General features: G+C 45.9%; 1 protein-coding gene across 4 annotated transcripts; it reads right to left on the reverse strand.

Annotated features, from left to right (window-relative positions):
- Positions 1-1,014: 1,014 nt before the first annotated feature.
- Positions 1,015-17,869, reverse strand: LOC101968254 (tubulin alpha-8 chain). Of its 4 annotated transcripts, none has more exons than XM_040277482.2 (5): positions 17,753-17,869; positions 15,509-15,731; positions 14,545-14,693; positions 12,660-13,340; positions 1,015-11,208 (listed from the first exon to the last, which is right to left on the reverse strand). In XM_040277482.2, exons 1-5 carry the CDS (start codon positions 17,816-17,818, stop codon positions 10,915-10,917), a joined length of 1,413 nt encoding a protein of 470 aa, XP_040133416.1. In that variant the 5' UTR covers positions 17,819-17,869; the 3' UTR covers positions 1,015-10,914. The 4 variants fall into 4 exon arrangements, with proteins under 4 accessions (XP_040133416.1, XP_005330389.2, XP_021585533.1 ...); XM_005330332.5 differs by lacking the exon at positions 17,753-17,869 and adding an exon at positions 17,327-17,439; XM_021729858.3 differs by lacking the exon at positions 17,753-17,869 and adding an exon at positions 17,292-17,412.
- Positions 17,870-24,335: the final 6,466 nt, after the last annotated feature.

The following is a 24,335-nucleotide window of genomic DNA, read 5'->3' on the forward strand; positions in this document are numbered from 1 at the left end:
TTTGAGACAGGGAGGTAAAACTCAAGGGCCTCTCCTGAGGAATGAACTCTTACCTCCTTCTTGGGCTGTTAACTGTTAGTAGCCATAGGGATGATGGGACAAGAAGCACTTACAACATGTTCAAAAAAGATGACGAGAACTTGAGTCAGTAACCTTGATTTCAAATTTCTTAACTTCAGGAAATTAGTGAACAAATTTCTCCTCATTTTTTTAAAGCTATAGATACTTTGTTTGGGCTAGACTGAGGAACAATTTTTTAAAAGTATGCACCAACACAGTTTGATTGTATTGTTTCTGAAAATGTCTGGGGCCCCTGGGGCAGTGGTTCTCAACTCCAGCTGTGCATTGGAAAAAGAAAAAAAAAAAAAAAAAAAAAAACCCAGCACATCCTAATCCTAGGCCATCCTAGCTGTGTGACAGCTCTGAGACAGAGCCCAGGCACCAGTGCTTGTTAAAGGCCCCCTCCCCCCCAGCTCCCACTCCCAATTTTAATGTGCAGCCATAGTCAAGAATCACCACCTGAACATGGAGATTCTTGGTGTGGTCTCAGCAGCATTTGCATAAACCAGGACTGTGTTAGAAGTACACATATATTCTCAGGCCTTGCCCCAGACTATATGAGTCAGAAACTCAGAGTGGGACTGGTAATCTGTGTTGACAAGCCCTACAGGGCATCCTCATGCAGGCTGAAGAACTCTAATGGAGGCACAAAATTTTGAAGCTGAAATCAAACAGGACATCTTATCCGTCCTTTGTACCCTGGAGAGAAGAGGGAGCATTAAAACAGCTTCCCATCAAGTTCTTGGCAGAGTCTGGCTCAGAATCTGGGTTTGCCCATCCATCTCTAGTTCTCTGCTGCCTGTTGCCCTGACCACTCTTGGGCAGCCTTGGTAGATAACAAAGATAACAATTATTCCTCCCAATTTTGTATGTCACCCTTCCCATCAAGAGATGGTCTTGATCTTCCCTCAGTTAGTTTGCTAGGGCTACAGTAACAAAGCATCACACACCAGGTGGTTTAAAACAGAAGTTTATTATTTTGTGGTTCTGAAGGCCAGGAGTCTAGGTCAAGGCCCATGTTTGCTCTGAAAGCCCCTTTTCTGGCACCTGTCAGCTGGGAGCATAACTCCTACCTTCACCTGGCATTCTCCCAGGTTCATGTGGATGCCCAATTTTCCCTTTTACAGTAACTCCAGCCATATTGGATTAGGGGCCCACCCTGCCCAAGTAGGACCTCATCTTAACATGGGCAATGACCTTATTTCCAAAGAAGGGTCCATTCTGAGGTACTGGGGGTTAGGACTTCAATATGATTGGGGGCAGGGGGAGAAGCAAAAATTTAACCCATAGCACATCTCAATGAATCTGGGCTTCAAGGCCTAGAACTTTAAGAACCCACTCTCTGGAAGCTGTCATATGAAGTCCAACTACACTGCTAGAGAACAGCCCTGGAAGATGAGAAGGAAAGAGAGGCCCAGCCCACCTCCAGCCATTCCAGCGGAGGCCTCAGAGGTAGATGCAGTCATCTTGGATTGCCCCAGTCAATCCCACACCAAGAGGGTGACCCACTCCCACCAAACCCTATCCAAATTACAGAAACATGAGCAAATAATGGCTGTTGCAGCCACTAAGTTTGGGGGTAGTTTGTCACATAGCAAGAGATAACTGTACCAAGCCTGGCCCTTTGTAATTAAGGTTCAGTTCCTCCTGCTGAAAGCCTTTCGTCAGGCCCAAGGCCTGCCTATCATTCAGATAACATATTTGGGTCTCACTGTTGGCTGAGTGGCTGGGAATGAGGTCACAGTCGTGCTTGTATATAATGAATGGCACCCTCTGACCCACCTAAAGCTTGAGCGCATGGGTGGGAAGCTGAGGCTCTGGCGCAAGCAGGGGAAGGGGCAGGGGGGCGCTTTGTGGAGGTGGGCTTGCAGCCAGAGCTCGGACGCACAGAGCTGATTGTGTGGGCTCCAGAACACTGCAACCTCGGGTGGGGTAAGGGGAGACAGGCAAGTAGGGAGAGGCCTTAGCTAAGGGGAAAATTGGAATAATTAACCGTTGGAGAATGAGTGTCTTCAAAAGAGCTTAATTTTGGGGGAAATGAAGAGCTTCGGGGAAGCAGAAAGAAGTGATTACTTAGAATAGGAACAGAGGATTATTATATGAGGATGGAAGCGAAAGTGCTTAAACAGAGGGCCGCTCCCCTTTCCTCCTTTGGGGTGGGTTATGATTTCAATCAGATTAATCATGGCTAACACTAATCAGTACTTACTGTGTCCCGGGTGGCATGGTAAACACCATAGAGTAGTTCCTCACAACTCTAAGGCATGTACTCATTCTAAGAGCCTAATGTTATCATAGATCAGGAAACCAAGGCCCAAGTAACCTGGTCAAGGCCATGCAGTTATTAAGTGGCAAATCTGGGGTTCAAATCTAGGTATTCTGGCTTCTGAATCTGTGCTGTTAATCACTAGCTATGCTACTCTGTGCGATTAAAGGGCAGCAAAATGGATCTCTCTCACCTCTGCGGAGCCTTCAGCACAGCCATTAGACATGGCTTGTGCTTGGGACTAGTAAAGTCTACTCCAAGGGGCCCAGGCATCAGGGATGGGAACTATCCCTGGGGGAAAACTCTAGATGACCAAATGCGCCACAGTGCCTGCTGCCTCTCCTTCAGATGCTGCTGTGTGAAGTGCTTTATGGGATTTGCCCACTGCCTTCTGACAGCCTGGAAGCAGCCCCTCCCAGAGGCAGCAGCCACAACCCCTCTAAGAAGCCTGCCCAGACTTGATGGGGGGAAAAAAATGACTTCAGATGATCAGCAAGAAGGGGTAGGTAGGTGTGGGGGAATGCCTGCAGCTGACACCCCCATCCTTCGGTCCTTCCACATACTTTATTTTTATGGTGCTGGGGATTGAACCCAGAACCTTGTGCATGTGAGCTAAGCACTCTACCAACTGAGCTACATCCCCAGCCCCGAGTCCTTCACTTTCTTCCCAGCTCCCTAGGTTCTGTATTCTAGAGCACAGGCACGTGGGGGTATTTTCAATTGGAGATTGAGTCCAGGTTTCCACCTCTCCTCAGCGAGAGGGGTAGGTCATCTCTTCTCCCCTGCTGAGGAAACTCTGCTGCACCATTTTTCTTCCCCAGGACTGAGGACTGCCATGTCCTTTAGAGCAGCTGTTCAAGTCCATGGTTGAGCCAGCATCAACAGCCCTCCTCAGGGCAGTCAGTGCGCCAGAAAGTGGCACAGAAACCATGTCCACTTGAGGCAGAGGCCCAGAACTCTCACCAGTTTGGTTTCTAACTTTATTCCCTCCCTCCCTGGACAACAGGAATGAGCCAGTCTTCTGAGTAAGAGGCCAGGCACACAGGGCATCTTTTACTTATTACTATCCCTTTGACTTCAATTATCAGACATTTTGGTTTTGGGTGGTCACCATCTGAGACCATAAATTGGCACACCAGCTTCTATCTTCCTGGTTCAGAACCTCAGCATAGTCTGGTGGGCCACCACCATGGGCTGTGTGAGCGAAACACACAGGCTGTCTTCAAAGGCTCATGTGCTAGGAAGCCCTTTCTTCCCACTGTTAGCCTGAGACTGCTGGGGTCAGGAGATGTCTGCCCCATGGTCCCCAGGACATTTCCACCTGTTTCCCATCGCTGTCTTATGCCTTAAGTCCCAGCATCGGGGAGCTAGTCCTAGTTCTGAGATAGCATCCTGTTCGTTCTCTGCCCTCTGCCCTGTTTGTTCCTGGTCTGCGTGGCCAACTCTTCAGTCTTGGGGATCCCAGGTCCTTAGCACCATCAGCTTCTGGGCTTTACCCACACTGAAGTTCATCATTGTCATGTTTTTCCCCTGCTTTGGATATTAGGGGTTGAACCCATGGGCACTTAACCACTGAGCCACATCCCCAGCCTTTTCTTGTATTTTATTTACAGACAGGGTCTCACTGAGTTGCTCAGGGCCTCCCTAAGTTGCTGAGGCTGGCTTTGTTTACTTACGATCCTCCTGCTTGAGCTTCCCAAGCCACTGGGATTATAGGTGTGTGCCCCCAGCTCCTCATCGTTGCTATATTATACTGTGATTTGTTCACCCAGCTTCCGCTTCCTAACTGGCTCCTTCAAACGCTGAGACTCGGACTGCATGTTGATTTCATGCCCCATGTGCTGGGGCCTCCTTGGAAGGGGCCATGCCGGGGACTCAAGGGCTCAGAAGGGGATGGGGGAAGACATGCTGCCTGACAGAACTGCCACTAAGGCCTGGAGGGTTCTCAGATGCTTCTTTCCTCTGGAGAAAAACTGAAAGTTGTGAATAGTGTCTCCTTTCTAAAATAAATGAATTCTGATGCACAAAAAGGAAACCAGGAATCCCACCTAGAAACATTTGTTCGAGTGCCCCCCTGCCGACTGCTGCTACATTTGATATTAGCATCAAGAATGAAGACAGGTCGTCTCATCTCTTGGACTGATTGTCTACACCCTGAGACAGCCGCACTTTTAGAGGACTCCTCTGCTCTTCTGTATTCTCCACAGGTGACCTTTTATTTATTTATTTTTTTGTACAGAGGATTGAACTCAGGGGCACTTAGCCACATCTTCAGCCCTATTTTATATTTTATTTAGAGATTAATGACTGTAGATGGTCTCATTGAGTTGCTTAGTGCCTCCTGTTGCTGAGGCTAGCTTTGAACTCTCAATCCTCCTACCTCCGCCTCCTGAGCTGCTGGGATTACAGGTGTGTGCTACCTCGCCCAGCTCCACAGGTGACCTCTTGACCCTCAGATCTAGCTACCCCAATCCACACCAGTGATGCAAGTCCTGACCTTTATTTTTTAGTTGTAGATGGACATAATCTTTATTTTTATGCAGTGCTGAGGATGGAACCCAGTTCCTCACACATGCTAGGCAAGTGCTCTACCACTGAGCTCCAACCCCAGCCCTGCAAGTCCTGACTTTCTAGGTACCAAAGTAGCACCTTGTGCTACGAGTCCCCAGTCACCTCAATCCCAATATATCTGTTATGGGCTGAGTGGCAAATAGTTTCTTTCTCTCCCTCAAATACATATGTTGAATCCCTAACCCTAGTACACCTCACATGACTGCATTTGGAAATAGTGCCTTTAAAGTGCTAAGTAAGCTAAAATGAGGTCATATGGATGGATGGGTAGGTCCATGACTGGTATCCTTTTAAGAGAAAACTAGAACATAGACAAGCCCAGAGTCTGACACAGGGATAAGGCAGCCATGTAAGAGCCAAGCCATGCAGCGGCCTCAGAAGAAACCAATCCTGCCAGCACCTTCAGTTGGACCTGGAGCTTCCAGAATAGTAGGAAAAAAATTTTGGTTGTTTAAACCACCTAGTTTGTAGTAATCTGTGAGGCAGCCTTTGCAGACTCATATGGTGTCCAAAACTGTACATTCATCTCCCAACCAAATGGGAGCCACAGGAGAACATCTAATGTTAGCCAAGGCAGAGTTCCACAACCCTTCTCTCCAGGTGCCTTGTCAACTGAGAAGTGCTGCAATTCCAACTCTCTTATCTTCCTTCCCTCCTCGTCTTGCTGCACTGTTCCAAGCCTTACTTTTCACCTTGATTAGTAATAGCTTTAGGACTCCACCGCGCTGTGCCTGGCAATCTACCCTTCTTGCAATCGTTAAGCAATCCTTTAAAGCAAGGTTTCTCCATCTCAGTACTATTTGACATTTTGGAGTGGGATGATCTTGTTTAGGGGACCATCCTGTGCTTTGTAGGACGTTGAAAAGCATCCTTGGTCTCTACATATCTGAACAGGCTCACCCCAGTTTGAAGAACTAAAAATATCTCTAAGGATTGCCAAATGTCCCCTGGAGGTCAATGCTACCCCAGATCGAGAACCACTGCTTTAGAATAGGTGATCCTTCAATGTAGGCACTTGAAGGCCACTGAAGATTAAGTTCAAATTCTTCTGATCCCCAATGGCCCTCTAGAATCATCTATGGCACACAGCAATTGCTCAATAAATATTTGAAAAAGAAACACAAAACTGGTTTGCTTCCCCCCCCCCCCCTTGTATTGGGGATTGAACCCAGGGGTGTTCTACCACTGTTTACCACTCTACGTCCCTTTTGTTTTCTGATACAAGGTCTTGCTAAATTGCCCAGGCTGGCTCCGAACTTGTGATCTTCCTGCCTTAGCCGGCTAAATCACTGGGATTACAGGTGTGCACCACCACGCCTGGCTGTTGGTCAGCTGTCACTGTGTTAAAATACCTGAGATAAGCAGGGCGTGGTGCTGCACATGCCTATAATCCCAGTGGCTTGGGAGGTTGAGGCAGGAGGATTGTGAGTTCAAAAGGTGTGGGGGGGCTGGGGATGTGGCTCAGTGGTTGAGTGCCCCCGAGTTCTATCCCCGGTAGCCCCAGCCAACAAAAACAAAAACAAACCTGAGATTAAACAACTTGAAAAGGAGGAAAGTTATTGTGGCTCAGTTTCAGAGGTTTTAGCCCAAGGTCACCTGGCCCTGTTGCTATGGGCTCATAGCAAATCAGAACATCGTGGTGGAGAGTGCATGTAGAACAAATGGTTCATCTCATGACAGCCAGTAAGCAGAGAGCTTGCTTTCCAAACAAAGCTCCCCAAACCCATTAAGCTTTGAGTCCATAAATACATTTATCTATTTATGAAGTTAGAGCCCTCATGATTCTATGGCCTCCCAAAAGCCTCCACCTCTGAACACTGGGAACCAAGCCTTCAACACATCAGCTCTATGGACATTTAAGATCCAAACCATGGCTGGGAGCGGTGGCTCACACCTACAATCCCAGCTATGAAAGAGGCTGAGGTAGGAGAATTGCAAATTAGGCAATCCTGGGCAAAATAAAAAGGGTTGAGGATGGTAGAGTGTTCCTGGGCTTAATTTCTAGTACTTTAAAAAAAAAAAAAATCCAAACCATAATAAAAACCAAGGTCATTCAGTTCTGTACCTTGTTTTTCTAGTTTCTCTTCCTTTCATCCCAAATTTTAAACTATTCAATGTCACTTGAATAGAATGTGTTCATGTTTTTCATACCTTTCCTGCCTTGAATACCCTGCCCTGTACCCCAATCCATCTCTACTACCTGATTCAAAAGCCAATCCTTCGGGAAGCCTCCCCTTGGCGATGCTGGGGCTTCCTAGGCACACTGTACATGGATCTCATCCCAATTCTGAGCTTTAAGGAAGAAGGAAGAGGAGAGAGCAAATAGATACCTCATTATGGCAGAAGGACTGGCACCCAAGACTAAATGCCTGCAGGAAGCAAGATGATTAATGCCACAGGATCCAGAAGATGAGGAACTCGATGAAAAACCCTGGCAAGTGCTGAAGGAGGCAGGGCTGAGCTGAGAACTGGAAGACTGGCAGAAGCCTTCCCAAAGGAACAGCCAGACCACAAGATCCCTTCTCTCACCGCTGTAGCAGTAGTTTGGACCTTGAATGTCCCCCAAAGGCACATGTGTTAAAGACCTGGTCCCCACAGTGGCACTACTGGCAGATGGTTAAACTCTGAGAGTTGGGACTTAGTGAGAAGTCCTTTGGTCATTGGGAATATGTCCCTGAAGAGGATTATGGGACTCTGGTTCCTTCCTCTCTTGCTTTCTGGCTAAAAGGTCAGTGGTTTTGCTCTGCCACACACTTCTGCTATGACAGGCTGCTTTGCCATAGGCTAACAAATCCATGATCTGGAACCTCTGAAACGAGCCAAAATAAGCCTTTTCTTTTTATCAATTATCTCAGGTATTTTGTTTTAGTGACAGAAAGCCAACATACTTTATCCAGGCAGACAGCTGTCAAATACATTCAAAAGAAAACAAGTTTATACATCCCTGAAGCAGTCGAGTCTAAGATTCTATACCTCAGACACAGCCCAGAGTATCTGTTGGTGAAGAAACAGTGAGAAAACCAGGTGAAGGCCAGGAGTGGTGACCCACGCCTATAATTCCAGTAGTGGCTTGGGAGGCTGAGGCAGGAGGATGGGGAGCTCAAAGCCAGACTCAGAGAGAGGAAAAAAAAAAAAAAAAAAAAAAAAAAAAAAAAAAAAGCAGGGTGCTAAGCCACTCAGTGAGATCCTGTCTCTGAATAAAATATAAATGAAATATAAAACTGGGCTGGGGATGTGGCTCAGTGGTTGACTATCTCCCCCACCACCCAAAACCAAACCAAACCAAACCAACAACAACCAGATAAAGCTTAGTGAACGTCTGATCTGCACCACAGAGAAAAAGAAACACTCTCCCATCCCATCTATATATTTCTGGATGGCAGAAAGTTTTTCGTGTTGATTTTCATCTGGGACAGGCACTCTGCAGAGGATGCTGGTCCTCCTTCTCATTTAGCCAATCCCCCTAGTCTTTGGTGCTAGATCACTAGAACAGCCACCCTGCCTTCCAAGGACTCCATGGAGCCAACCCTGCATGGGCTCCTCAGTCCTAGGGCAGTTTCAAGGGGAAGGTGATGGTGCCTGCAGGAGGTCATCTAGGTTGAGAATTGGCTATGGTCAGGGCCAGAGTCCACTTGCTACTGGCTCGAGTAAGAACTCCTATAGACAATGCTTACTTCACATTTATCCTTCAAGGAGAATACTTGATAAGACCCAAACTACAATTATCCACCATTTTTATCACAACATCCAAAGCATGAATTCATGTTCTCTATCTTCACCCCATCAGGGCTCCTCAATAGTCCACTCTACCTGGGTGCTATGAGGAGGATGGCACCTGCTAGTTTATCCAAATAAATCACCTATCGTTCCTCTCAGTTGTAACCGATTGACTCCACGGAGCTGAATAAGACTGCTAAAGTTAGGTGTCTAGTTCTTGATGGATGGTGTCCTTCCCCTTGCCTCAGGCACCTGGAAGGCAAGCGTAGTCTCTCTCATAGTTTGCACTAACTGAGTTAGAACTGCTAGTATGTATAAAGTCAGGAGCCAGTGAGGGAAAAGCAGGGAAAGAAGAAAAAAATCAGCTTCTTGGTTGCTGGGTAATGCTACTGGCAGAACAGGTAAACAAATCCACATCCTTTAATAGGCACTTTATTTTTTTTGATACTGGAGATTGAACCCAGAGACGCTTACCCACCGAGCCACATCCCCAACCCTTTTTAAATATTTTATTTAGAGACAGAGTTACACTGAGTTACTTAGGGCCTTGCTAAGTTGCTGAGGCTGGTTTTGAACTTGTGATACTACTCAAGTATCTCAGCCTTCAGAGCCGCTGGGATTACAGGCATGCCACAGTGCCTGGCTAACAGGCACCTTAATAAGGAGGTTTGCCTCCTCTCTCTTTCCTTACACCCAATTCCTCCTCCAACTACAGCCCTTTGAGTGCAAGGGGAATCAGGAGGTTGTCCACCACAAATGGTTTTGGAAAAGATTCTAAAATAGAAAGTCAACAGCTGTAGCAGGGAGATCTGACTTAAATTGGAAAAGGGGAGGACACCAGTCAGGAAAGCACAAAATGATGCCAGAGCTGAGTTTTCAGGAAATCAAGACAAAAGAATAAAGTAGGCTGAGTCTTGTCTTCTGGGATTATGAGGATGAGGGAAAAGGGGGGAAAAAAAACAAGCACGAGACTGTCAGATCTCTATACTCAGAGCTACAATCACAGAGAAAGATGGAAAAACGGAGAGACACAGAACACCAGAAAACAATCTCCCAGGCCCACAGCCATGATTCAACAATACCACTCCTTACAAGGGGTCAAAAATCTGCAGGCCTGGGGTCTATCAACCTCTCAGCAAAGCCCTGCAGGCACCAACCAGGCAAGGCTCACAGATGCTTGCTATGGATCTCTCCATTAACACTAATCTCCTGACCCAAAGTGAGGTCACAGGAGACATTTCCAGGCAGCTCCAAGGCTCAGTGGTGCTTTAAAAAAGCAGACACACATCCTGAGTCACATGCTAGAATTGAGTGTCTGACACTCAGCAGGTATATTCAAGCCAAGGGATATGGGGGAGGGGTCTGTTCAGTGTGGTCTTGCCAAGAACAGAGCTGGGGTCCCTGGAGATTCACTACCTTTTCAGAGCACACAAGTCTACCACCTCGGCCTGGTTGAAGGGGACGTGTCAAGCTCATTATTAAAGCGATGCTTCTTTGAGCCTGGGCCGTGCCATCTGTTTAGCCTTTAGCTACTGCCAGATCTTTTTACTGACTAACACACTGATCCCTAAGACCATATGTGACCAGATATGGCTAACCCCTAGAACAGTTCCTAACTTCCTTATTAGGGACTCCTTTGAGAATAAAGATAGATTTTCTTGCCTAAAAGGCTCATAAGTACCTTTAAAAATTTTTACATGTTCATAACTTCAGGCTAACAACCTTTTTTTTTTTTTTTAAATCTATTTTGTGTCTTTGTAAGGCATCAAGGTAGAGCCCTAAATATTAAGATGGCTGCTGCAGACTGGCCTGAGTGCAACCTCTACTGCCCTCTGTTGGCCATGAGGAGGACATGCTTAAAAAGGCTTGATTCCTTCCAAACATTGAAATGGAGCAACTTCTGCCTCACAATGTTGGGGGCAGCTTGGGAGGCTGAGGCAGGAGAATGGTGAGTTCAAAGCCAGTTTAGCAACTTAGTGAGGGACCCACATGAAGTTGAAGCAGGCCAGCCCAGGGCTGAACCAGTGCATATTTTCAGGGTAGTCTGCTAACAGAATGATGCAGTGCCAACCCTCCTGCACACATCCCTAGCTGGAGTCCCTGGAGGTCATCACCAGCCTTCTCCTTCAGCAAGGATGATAAATGATAATAATGGGAAGGCCCTCTGCCTGGACAGAATTCCACATCAGAAACCCACACCACTGGAGACATGAATTATATTTGCAGGGTGTTGGAGAGACACTGGAATGAGAGGAAAAAACTGAGAGCGAGACACCAGGTGTGGCAGGGGCTAGGAAGCCCTAGAACTCTTCGCTCTCATCCTCGCCATCCATAGACTCTGAGCCCACTTCTTCATAATCCTTCTCCAGGGCAGCCAGGTCCTCTCGGGCCTCAGAGAACTCTCCTTCCTCCATGCCCTCACCCACATACCAGTGCACAAATGCACGCTTGGCATACATCAGGTCAAACTTGTGGTTGAGGCGGGCCCAGGCCTCAGCGATGGCTGTGGTGTTGCTCAGCATGCACACTGCCCGCTGCAGCTTAGCGAGGTCACCCCCAGGTACCACTGTGGGGGGCTGGTAGTTGATGCCAACCTAAGAAGAAACAGAAAGTAGTCTAACTACCTGGTTTTGCGCCCTGGGAGGGGTCTGTACAAGGACTCCCTTAACTGATTAGGTGTTCTTATTTGGGGGAAGTACTATTAATCTCATGAGGCATAAAAATGGGTTTGTTATACTGCTTACTGAAGTGGGGTTAAGTGGGTCAGCAAAGCAAAAATAAAGAAAATATATTTAGATGTTAAAACCGTGTAGCAGGCATGTGGTTGTTAATTTTACTAGTGTCTTTTCCTACAGTGTAGAAACTCAATAGTTAAAAAATAAAAATAAAAAATAGAACATCCTAAAGATCTCTTGTTGGATCTAAATCTAACCTACTTTAAACACTGATTAGCTGAGTGCATGGTGCATGCCTGTAACCCCAGTGACTGGAGAAGCTGAGGCAGGAGGATTGCATTCAAAGCCAGCCCAGGAAACTTAATGACACTCTGTCTTTAAATAATACAAAGGTCTGGGAATGCAGCTCAGTGGTAGAGCACCCCTGAATTCAAGCCCTAGTACTACCAAAACAAAACAAAAATACCCAACAGGAATTTGAAAATATATTTCATATTCAGTGCTCACCCACCCGCAAAATGTCGACTTCCCATTATTGTCTCTAGTGACAGCAAGCCTACCGCTTCCTGAAAACAGTCTATTTCTTCCTTTGAGTGTATGTTCTTGGAAGAAAGAAATAGTCTGCCTCGCTCCCTCATTTTGCATACTGAGCTACAGCACTCTAATAATAATAATAGCAAGCAGCTATTATTACCTTTATGATCAGCAGTCATCATGTCCCTGACTGTTTTGGTCACAAGTGTCGTAGGGTAAGAAGGCTGTATGTTTTCTAATGTCATAGCTGCTACCTTTAATTTTTCCTGAGTCTTACCCTAGAGCAAAGTCCATAAAACTTAAACTAGGTCATATGCCCAGTATCTTGGGAATGTGAACCGACAATAGGGTGGGGCCTAAATGAGTAGCTTTTCACTGCAAAAGGAAGTGACTACATTCACAGGCAGAGAACTCCAGAAGCTTTCTGACCCATGGTTCTCCCAAAATCTGGGGGTGGGCTTTTCTGTGCTTCCAAAAGCTATCCCTTCTGAACAGGCTGTGTCCTGTGGCTTATGTCCCTGGTACATGTGAACAAGGAGGCCGGTCTCCCTAACTTGACTGGCACGTCTAGGGAATGCTGTTTGTTAGCCTAAGTGACACAAAATAGATACTTTTCCTTTCATGAAGTCAGTCTTCTAAGTAGAACCCACCCCAGCTTCTGGGCCAAAAGCTTCTAGACCAGTTGAGACCTATCAGTTACAAGGAGCCATAGAGCTGCTGTTTGCCGTATTCTCCCCACCCCCAGTGCGTTGTCCTTTATGCCTACAACTCTACAGGAATCTTTCTCTGTAGTAACGCAGGTCCCAGGTGAATGGGACCTCCACCACCCAACTTGCCTTGAAACCTGTAGGACACCAGTCTACAAACTGGATGGTGCGCTTGGTCTTAATGGAGGCAATGGCAGCGCTCACGTCCTTGGGCACCACTTCTCCACGATAGAGCACACAGCAGGCCATGTACTTGCCATGGCGGGGGTCACACTTGACCATCTGATTGGAGGGTTCAAAGCAGGCATTGGTGATCTCTGACACGGAGAGCTGCTCATGATAGGCCTTCTCAGCTGAAACAATGGGCGAGTAGGTCACCAGGGGAAAGTGGATGCGGGGGTAGGGCACCAGATTGGTCTGGAATTCCGTGAGGTCCACATTGAGGGCACCATCAAAACGCAGGGAGGCAGTGATGGAGGACACAATCTGGCCAATGAGCCGGTTGAGGTTGGTGTAGGTTGGGCACTCGATGTCCAGGTTGCGGCGGCAGATATCATAGATGGCCTCGTTGTCTACCATGAAGGCACAGTCTGAGTGCTCCAGGGTGGTGTGGGTGGTCAAGATGGAATTATAGGGCTCTACAACCGCCGTGGACACTTGAGGGGCTGGGTAGATAGCAAATTCCAACTTGGACTTCTTGCCATAGTCAACAGAAAGCCGCTCCATCAGCAAAGAGGTAAAGCCTGAGCCAGTGCCACCTCCAAAGCTATGGAAGACCAGGAAGCCCTGGAGTCCAGTGCACTGGTCTGTCTGGAATAGCAAGTAACACCGTTAAGGATGCAGATGGCTTGTTGCATGCCACCATCCCTCCCCTCAGGAAGCTCTTTCTTGTCTGCAAAGCAACTGTTACCCAACTACAACGGCACTCACTTTTATATTCTAAAAATTTGAAATGATTTATACTTGAATACATTTTATACATAAAATGATCTGACAAGTCCACGAACCTATATAACCAATCCAATTACGATACAGAAATTACTATTATCTCCCAAAGGTTCCCTTCTGTATGACCTCCAGGACAGTGAGAAAAGAATATCTACAAGAGGCTTGGAGTTCTCCAGAGACCACTAAGCTAGGAAGATAGTGCTGTGTGTGAGGTACAGGGGTGAGGGGCATAGGGGAAATGAGGGTTGGGTGGGGCACAGGATTTGTGGTCAGAGAGCTGGACCAGCTTCATTGTTGTTTTGCCACATAGTTGCAGAAGACTGGGAATGGTGGAGGGATCCTACTGAATATGCAGATTCTCAAGCCCCACTTTGGATAAGAACTCAGGAACTTGTAGGTTACCAAGTCCTTTGGTGATTCTGATGTAGCTATTCCTTGGACCTGAAAAGTTATCAATCTATAACAGATACATGGCAATGACATTATAATAAAGACCTAATCCTAGGGCACAGAAACCCATTCCTTGAGTCATTCCGAGTCCTCAGCCTCTACTGAGTAACAGAAAGTTATGTCTAGACAAACCCTGTAGAGAAATAGCTAAAATACTGGCTCCCAGCTGGCCTCACTTCTTTGGACAGGGGATGGGCAAACTGGAGAAACAGTGAAGAGTTAAGCAGAAACCTCTACCAGCTAGCAAGAGCTGCACAGGAGTCTAATAACAACACACTAAGCTGCTATGGAGGATATGGAGACAGATCAAAGTTCAAAGAAGGCTTGGACCAGAGAGTCAGACCTGGTAAGCAAGAACCAGCAGGACAGAAGCCCGAGTCCACAAACTCAGGACAGAGCAAGTTCTTCCGCCCTCCACCCTAAATCCACACCCAGCACAGGACACACAGCTCCCCCTAGGGGAAGTTGGGTAGACATGTGAGAGGAATGATATTAGGTACCAGCCATAGCCGGTGGTTCCACTTCTGGCAGTATATGTTCAGCTCCCAGGGCCAGGAAGGGAGCTTAAGGATACCATGACCTCCTGCAGGTGCCAGGAGCACCTGGTCATGCTCACCAGTTTTCGGATTCTCTCCAGTACCAGATCGATGATCTCCTTCCCCACAGTGTAGTGGCCTCGGGCATAGTTGTTTGCAGCGTCTTCCTTGCCAGATATCAGCTGCTCAGGGTGAAAGAGCTGCCTATAAATGCCAGTTCTTACCCCATCTTGAGGGGAAGAGAGAGGGCAAAGGTTAAGAGGCTGTACTCATTCTCTAAGATTAGGACAAAAAGGACCTAGAGCCTTTGCTGCTAAGCTTCCCAGGTGTAACTGCACAAGAGTGTTGGACACATGAGGTTCCAGAAGCCACTTCCTAGGCCTGAGGGGGAAGTCAGGGGACACCTTTAACAGTTCCTTCTGATCATAGCCACTTCTTTTCTTGGTGAGGAATCAGTGTTCAGAGGAATTTCATTTAACTTTTATGTGGGATAAAAATATAGATTTGAGCAGAAAAAACATTCCACAGTTTCACATCTAAAACAGTATCTTTAGAAAGATGGGGGAGAGGTAGAATTTTCACAAACAGGAAACTAAGGAGCTCCAGATGCAGAAGGGAGGAAGCAGTAAAGCCCAAGGAGTTAGCAACAGCCAAGTTCAGGGGCCCATATCCTAGTAGGGACCTATTTCAGGCAAAGTTAAGCAGGGAGCTATTAGGAATGTCCTCAGCTCCCAGGTTCTTAGGCAATACTATCACAAGCCTGAGGGTAGGGAAAAGGAAGTTTAACAGGTCTGTTGTTTATCCATTCCTTTCTGCAGGACTCATTCTGTTTTGGACCTGTGACTCAGATATCTGGCAGTTTCTGGAAAGAGCTGTGCAAAAGATCTCCCTCTCAGCACAGGGAGCTCTGAGTCCCCTTCTGAAGACAACATCTAGCAACACTCCAGACTCCAGTGTTGTTCTTGCCTGCATTCCAAATGCTTTCCCCCTAAGCAGAGCATTCCACTCACTCTGGGCTGGCAAGAATACAGGTTTCCCACATACCTATGACAGCAGGCTCCAGGTCCACAAAGACAGTCCTGGGCACATGTTTGCCAGCCTCTGTCTCATTGAAGAAGGTGTTGAAGGAGTCATCACCACTCCCCAGGGTCTTGTTGCTGGGCACGGTGCCATCAGGCTGGATGTTATGCTCCAGGCAGTAGAGTTCCCAGCAGGCATTGCCCATCTGGACCCCAGCCTGGCCCACATGAATGGAGATGCACTCACGCTGTCGGGGAACAGAGTGACATTCTGTGAGCAGTGTGGGGAGTGAGATGGCACTGGAAAAAAGCCTTCCCTGGGAGCACCCCTTATCTCTCCACCCTCCTGAAGGCTGCAGCTGTGTGTTACCTAGTATATAACCCAAAGGACAGGGTTGTCTTCCCAAGCTTTCAGAACTGATTATGTTTAGGTCTTTGGGGGTTAGTCACTATGTTTAGGTCTTTGGAGGTTAGTAACTGGAGAAAGTAAAAACTTAGCAGCCATATCTCACTGCAAAGTGCCCTTTCTGCTGGCTGGGGTGTCTTGGGAAAAGCTCAGAGTCCTGAATTTCAAGATGGGCCCATCTGGAGTTACTAGGCTCAAAATACTGGTGTCTAGGGAGAAGAGGTGGCTCTCTTATCTCCTCCATATGCTGAAGGGGCAGAAGACCAAATTCAGAACTGTGAATTAACTAAAGCAATTACAGTCAGATTTTTGAAAGTTCACCCACAATTTTCCCTTTTTCAGGGGGTATTACCTGTCTAAACATTGTCACTATCCATTTAGTACAGATAGATTAATCCAAGGAAGTACCACTGAGAGTCCCGGTGATGGGTCCCAGTGTTGGGACCACCTTTCAAGTGTCTTCTCTGATGTACATTCTACGATGGTTAAATCTTCCCTTCTGGTCCTTCACCCCCAACCTACAGTCCGGACAGTTTGAAAGGGAAGAGTGCCTCCCAGATGTAGAGGGGACCTTCTAGGGGCACGGTAGGAACAGTTTAGCAGTCTTAGGAACTATCTTCAAAGGTAGCCTCAGAGCCTTCAAGGGGGCTCCAGGCAGATATGAGGATCAAGAGATTCCTACGGAGGACTTGGACACACCAAGTTCTCAGTTTTAACTGAGGGAATCTCATGCCCTTGAACACCCAAATAGAGAAGTTGGAGCAAAGAACTTTTTATTCCCCAGGTACCAGGGGCATACAGAAACCCCTGGTCAGGTAATGGGGCCAAAAGGCGTGGACTTCTGGCCTGAGCTGGCCGCTTGAGACAAAGGCATTCAGGAAACGGGTTCTCAACTTGAGAAACCTGTTGGAATTCCCTTATCATTCCTGGTCCATCCTTCTGCGCGGGAGAATGCTCTCTACGGGAGGCGGGGATTGCAGCTAGAGGCGGGCGCCTCTTTGTCCCGGACTGCAGCGGGAGAAATTTGGGGCGGGTCCTAGGTCCGCTCCGGACAACAGGGCGCGTTTCACCGCGGAGCCAACTCTTAAGTCACTTAAGAGCCGGAACCGCCATTCAACATTCTCGCGCTGCCTGCCCCACGCCGGGCGCTTTACCTTTGGCTAGTCGGTAGTGCTCTCGGAACGTTCAGAACTTTCCTCGGTCGTATCCCCCTCCCGTAAGGAAGGGGCCCAGAAAAGCAGTGCTTGGATTCCCCGGGCGTCCCTAGGCTCACCTCACCACCTGAACACCCCTCGCATCCTGGAGCAGCCCACCCACACTCTGGACTGCCTGGGCGTTCCTCCTTCCCGCGAAGCCCGCTGTTGCCACAGACCCCAGCTTTCCCCGCAAGCAGCACCCTCACCGTGGACTCCTCGAGCGCCCCCAGCTCCCCCTCACCATGGCTGCTCCGATAGGTAAAGCTTGTGGAGAGTGGCTGACTGCAGACGCGTTACGAGTCTCCAGCTCCACCACGAATCCCGAAGTCGCGCCAGCAGCCCGGGTTTATATAGCCCCACCCAGCCGCCGGCCAGGCCCCACCCAGAGGGGCTCTCATTGGGCTGCGGCCGACAAGGACCTCCCCGCTGCGCGTCCCTCACTGGGCCAGTTCTCAACCGAGGCCCGCCCCTCTGCCCGCCATTGGCCGGCCTCTCGCGAACTATCCCCGCCGCAGCTGGCCATTGGGCAGTTTGTAAAGCCACAGGGAGGGAAAATCTCGGAGATCGAGAGATTCCTATGGAATCTGGCCGCTCGACCGGCCAGCTCGACCCTCTTCTCTGTTGGAGTGTATAATTGGTGAGAGAAGTTCAATTTGGGGGGACATACCTTCGTTCTGCTTTTGCCTCGAGACTTCACTCCAGTAACACCGCAGACCTGACTCGAAAAGTGCATCCTTCGAAGGATGGTGCAGACTTGAGCTCTAAAACCGCTAGAGGAGGAAAGAGGCTATGATGGAAACCAGGGCCTGGCGAGTATTAAAGTCGGGTAAAATGAAGCTCTGGGCGCGGGCGGCGGGCAGACAGGTGTAGGAAAGAACATTGCAGGTGCCTATAGCAGAATTTTTACTTCCCGTTTAATTGGGGAAATTGCTCTGGTTCAGGTTATCCAAATTCCTAAAAAAGCTAGAGGTCCAAGCTGGCCAAAGCAGCCTGAAGGGGACTTGGGGAAGGAAGATGGAAAAGCAAGGTAAGGCCTTGAGTGCAAGGCTGAAGAGTTCGCACCATAAACCCACTGGCTATAGGACACTTTTGAGGGTTTCTGAGCAGAGGGGTGATCCGATTAGATGTTATTTAAACATTAGTTTTTTTTTTCCAATGTTAGTTTTATATTCTTCCATGCTAAAAGGCACATGCACATGTTCCCATCCTCCAAGTTGTTTGTTGGCTGAGAAGAGGTTTTACCTCAGTGTATATCTAATGTCTAAGCATAACAAATTAGTCCCTTTCCTAGTCTAGGAGGGTTAATTGGTGTTGGTTTTATCAAATGATTGAATACCTTACCCATCAAATGATTACTCTTGATATTTGTGTAGCATATTCCAGAGGAATGTCATCACTTCCTAGTGAAAAGGTTACTGCACCCAGTTTATCTGAGTCAGGCTTGTAGACTCGAACTGCCAAAGGAAAATCAGCAGTCCAAATGACTTTGTGCTGATAGAGCTCAGAAGACTCAAAGTCACTGCAACTTCAGACTACCTGCTCCCTGGATTCCTACACTCATTTTTTTTCCTCAAGATTCTAATCATGCCACTCAAAATTGTCCTGAAACATTTTGAAACTCAGTGCTTATTCAGGTGACTCTGGGAGGTTTAAGTCCATGGTGCAAAAGTTAATTTCAAACTGCAAAGTATTCTTCGATTTCATTCTTGGAACTGGGTTTTATGAGGTTGCCAGTTCTAAAGTGGATGTTTGTGGTTAGGATATAAGAGTCTGTGGGTGAACATTCAAATAAGTGCTTTGAAAACCCTTGTATATACATAGGCAAGACATGGTTATTCATTGATTGTCACTGCCCCTAGCAAAACAACTCAAATGTTGCATCCCTACTAAAGGTGAGCATATAAGTGATTAACATGAAGCTATCTAGTCATAAACTGAAAAAAAAAAATCTTAAACTCAACACTATCATCTCTTCCTTGCTTCACCTCATTAAGCATCCATTCTACCAGCTATTAGAGTCTGCCAGAGAAAAATGTTCTTCCATTCCCACTGAACAGAGTTGACAATAACCCAGGGATTATAAATACATTGGAAACAGTGACATCCTTAGTGTTATTTGTGGAAATTACAAAACCTATCTTTCTGCAATGTACATCATTCCAACTAAAATGAATTCTCTTATAAGGCATTTAGATTCATTTCTATGCTCTGGACTGCTTAGAGTTTTACTTATTTCTTCCCTTTTCTATTTTACTTCACTAGTCTCAACTCCTGTGCATCACTGTCACAATCTCTCTAGAAATTAAAACATCCAAAATTCAGGGGGAGAGTTCCATAGTCAGCTCTGTTTTCAAGCAATCTGAAGGATCCAATAAGCCTGCATCCCCTGGCTGTGTGTATTCTCTCCCCACCCACCTCCACCACTTAGTGATGATATTACACTGAACTGAAATGACATCCTCATCAGTTTGGGCAAGGGAGGGGCAAAAGAAGATGGAGAGACTTTGGGGGAACAAGAATATCCTGTTCATTAAGCAGTGAAGAATCAGGGTAAACGACAAGATACCAGGGCCATGCTTCAGTATTTGTTTGGGGGCCAGTGCCAAAATGTCCAGTTCCTACCTGGCTTTCAAATGAATGAATTTCTTACAAATGCCTAGTATAGCTGCCCAAGCTGATGTCCATACTCACTTTCTTTTCCTGTTGTCTCATTTTACACTTACTTCCCATTTGACAGGGGCAATCTAGGATGCATGTGCAGTTTCCACCCAGTGCTATTTCACATCTCATATAAGAGCCTATTCAGCAGGACAAAGTGGGGGTGGGGAATTATGTAGAGACCCACGTGATTTGCTCACTGTCCTTCTTGGGGACTTTGATCTCCTTACCCTCATTGTTACCTGGTCACCATTCACCCTGACTCCCAATCTGAAATGTTCTGTCTGGGGTCACCAGGTTTGGTAGGAATCTGCTCTCATTGCACTGGAAGCCTATTCTTGTCATCTGCAATTAGAACACAGTACTATGCTCTGAGTTACAATCTATAACATTGTTTCTATCCAAGGCAAAATGCATTCTAAATGCATTTCAGTTGACTTCAAATGAATTCTGTGGACACTTGCAACTTAACTCTAAATTCTGACATTTAGGGGCTAGGGACATAGCTAAGTGATAAAACATGTGCTTAGTATATAGGAGCCCCTGGGTTCAAATCCCAGCAACATCAAAAATAAATAAAGAAATTCTGATGCTTAGATACATATTCTATGATCTTAATTTACCAAGCCCAAGAAGACCTTGGTCACAGTTGAAGGGTTGCTGAGGTTAACATTCTTATCCCTTTACCTTCTAAAGACTTAGCTACAGTCATGGCCACGTTGATTGATGTATTCTTTGTATGATACTATACATCTTGTCAAATAGATGGAAATTAGTACAGTGCCTATTCTAATTTTTATCCCACTATTTCTGCATCAAAATAGAATTCACTCTAACCTCTAACACCATTTTCAAAAATCTGTACCAACTACTATAAATTAGTCCCATTATTTTAGATACATCATTCAGTAGAGTTTATTTTAAATTTCCTTAATAGCTATTTACTGAACTATTAAAATATGGCAGACATTTGGCTAGGCACCAAGGGTAAAGTGGATATTCTTGGTCCCTACGTTTATGGAATTTATCACCCTTAGAGGTGAGAGAGTAGAGTCATGGGTTTAATTTTAAATGTGTATAGGTTTAGGAGATAGTGAAAATGAAATGCCATCTGATTATCAAGGAAATAACTAACGTTTAGAAATGTTTTCATATATTTGTTGGCCATTTGTATTTCTTCTTTTGAGAAGTGTTTGTTAGTTCATTAGCCCATTTATTACTTGGGTTATTTATGGTTTTGATGGTAAGTTTTTCAAGTATTTATATGTACTGAAAGTTAATTCTCTGTCAGAAGTGTAGCTAAAAAGATTTTCTCCTGTTATCTAGGTTTTCTCTATACTTTTTTTTGTTTGTTTGTTTGTTTTGGGATTGAACCCAGGGCCCCTTAACCACTGAGCTACACCCCCAGCCCTTTTTAAAACTTTATTAAGGGGCTAGGGATGTGGCTCAAGCGGTAGTGCGCTCGCCTGGCATGCGTGCGGCCTGGGTTCGATCCTCAGCACCACATACCAACAAAAGATGTTGTGTCCGCTGAGAACTAAAAAATAAATATTAAAAATTCTCTCTCTCTCTCTCTCCTCTCTCACTCTCTCTTTTTTAAAAAAAAAAAAAAACTTTATTAAGAGATAGTGTCTCCCTAAGTTGCTCAGGGCCTTGCTAAGTTGCTGAGGCTGGCTTTGAACGCACAATCCTCTTTCCTCAGCATTGGAGCTGTTGGAATTACACGTATGCACCCAGCTTCTATATATATATTTTTAATTAATTTTTAAAATTTGTACATTGACACATACCTTTTGTTTATTTATTTTTATGTGGTGCTGAGGATCAAACTTAGTGCCTTACACATGCTGGGCAAGTGCTCTATCACTGAGCTACAGCCCCAGCCCTTCTGTACATTCTTCTTCTTTTTTTTTTTTTAATTGTCAATGGACCTGTATTTTATTTATTTATATGCCGTGCTGAGAATCAGTCCCAGTGATTCATGCATGCTAGGCAAGCACTATATCACTGAGCTACAACCCCACTCCCCTTTCTATACATTCTTAATGTTTACATTCTTTTAAAAAATTTTATTATGGAAATATAATATCTACTTGGAAAAGTGTACAAAAGATGTTCAGCTCAGCAACCCAATTCAAAACCACTAACAGAATATTACCAGCATTGCAAAAGCCTCCTTCATGTGCCCCTCCAAGTCATTACCCCTACCTGTACCGTAAACCAAATGACCATACATGTGGGTCTCTTTCTGAGCTATTTTGTTCCATTTGTTTGTTTGCCTCTCCTTGTGACAAGCTACATATCCATCCAATAAAGAAATTCTTCTACCTGTTCTTCTCCATGACAGTCTTGCCTATTCTTGGTTCTCTGTATTTTTATAACTCTTAGAGTCAATTTAGTTGAATTTTACACCCCCCCCCCCACACTCACACACGACAGTTGGGTTTTTTTTTTTTTTTGCTGTGATTTTATTAAATTTATATACCAGTTTGGGGGAAAGCTGACATCTTTATAACTTTAGGAGTCAATAAACTTTTTTCTTTTTTGGGAGGGAGATACTGGGAATTGAACTCAGGGGCATCTGACCACTGAGCCACATTCCCAGCCCTATTTTGTATTTGTATTAGAGTCTCACTGAGTTGCGTAGGGCCTCGCTTTTGCTGAGGCTGGCTTTGAACCCACAATCCTCTGCCTAAGCCTCCTGAGCCACTGGGATTACAGGCATGCGCCACCTTGCCTGGCAAATTTTTTTTCTTATGGCTAAACAGGGTATTTACCTCTGATTCACATAAAGACAAAATGGAGAGGTGGGGAAATCTCTGCTCTATCCGATCAGTTCCTTCTGTCTTAAATCACGGTGAATTTTTCCTCCCTGTGGCTCCCAAGGTTCTGTGGGGGTCATCTGCATTTCAGTCCCAGAGATCATAAGAAATCAAGGAGGACTACATTCAAGTTTTCATGTGGGCTAGTCCTGGAAGTAATGCCCATCACTTATGCCTGCACTTTCCTTGACAGGGCTGTTACTTTGTGCCACCCATAAAGAGAGGCTGAGAAATGGAGGGTAAGTATGTGTTCCAGAGAAAAGAGAATGAATTTTAGTGCACATATAGCTTCTACCATTCAGGCCTTCCCCTTAGACTGTTTCTCTGATGTTTTCTGGGGTGTGACTTCATACCAAAGATTTTTCCACATTTGTTACAGTCATAAGGTTTCTGTCCCATGAGTTCTCTGATGTCAGCTGAGATGCAACTCCTGGTGAAAGAATTTTCCACATTCATTACATTCATGAGTTTTCTGTGTGAAATCTGCTATGTGAAATGAGGGTGGCCGTCACAGAGAATGCTTTTCCACATCCATTACATCTCTAGGGCTTTCCCCAGTGACAATATTCTGCTGTGCCTGAGGTTAGGCTCCTGGGTCAGAGTCTCCCCACATTTGTTACATTCTTTTTTTTTTTTTTTTTGGTGCTGGGGATCAAACCCAGGGGACTTGTGCATGCAAGGCAAGCACTCTACCAACTGAACTATACCCCCAGTTCCTGTTACATTCTTAGGGCTTCTCTCCTATGTGAATTCTCTGCTGTACAGAAAGAAGCCTTGTGACCGGTTTTCCTGGGCTTTCCCCTGTGTGAATTCTGACAGGCAATAAGGCCTCCATGACTTTCTCATATTGGTGACATTCGTAGTTTTTTTCTTTTTCCCCTCCTGTGTGAATTCTCTGTATTCTGAGTTCTGATTTGCTAATGAATCTTTCCCCTCACATTTGATGCCTTCATAGGGTTTCTTCCCTTTGTGTATTTGCTGATGTTTGGTGAGGTTAGATTTTTTACAGAAAGTTTTCTTCTCTCTATCACAAGCTTTCCCAGATTCAGTATATTGATAGGTCTCCCCTTATGCATGTTCTTATGTGTTAATAATTCTGCCTCCTTGTAGAGGGCTATCCCTTTTCTAGTACATTCCGTAAGTTTCAGTCCAGTTTGAATCCTGTGATGCTGTTTTTCCTAATTCACCTCTCTCCTCTGTGTTGCTGGTGGTAATTCTAACTCACCACAAATGTCTTCTGTGATTTTTTTTTTTTAATCTCTCAATTAAGTCATCAGCTGTGTGGACATCTGGGAGGCTGGGGTTTGGAGGTTCTTCTACCGTCATGGCACTCTGCTCCTTGCTCCAACTTCAAGAGAGCTTCAGGTTTGGTAATGCAGTGCCCCAAGGACTCATGCCACTTTAGGTCTCCAGCATCACATCACTGTACAGGGTTCTCTGGGCTTCACTCAAGTCCTGACATTCTTCCTCTGTGAAGTCCACAGCCACATTTGTAAATGATGCCAGTCTCTTCATGGACAAAGAATCCCATCCAGAGCCTGCGGAACAGCATCCAGACCCAACTGTGCAAGGTTTGGCATTTCTGGGTCAACAAACTGTTTTCTTCAAGAACTGGATAACATCAGGTTTTGTGGGCCAAGAGACAAATTTGACAATATAATGTAGGTACTTCTTAACTATTTAAAAATATAAACAAATATATTTTGGGATGTAGCTCAGAGATAGAACACTTGATTAGCATGTGCAAGGGATGTTTCTACATTTCTTTTT

This window comes from Ictidomys tridecemlineatus, chromosome 10 (assembly GCF_052094955.1).
Source record: "Ictidomys tridecemlineatus isolate mIctTri1 chromosome 10, mIctTri1.hap1, whole genome shotgun sequence".
Taxonomy (NCBI): Eukaryota; Metazoa; Chordata; class Mammalia; order Rodentia; family Sciuridae; genus Ictidomys; species Ictidomys tridecemlineatus.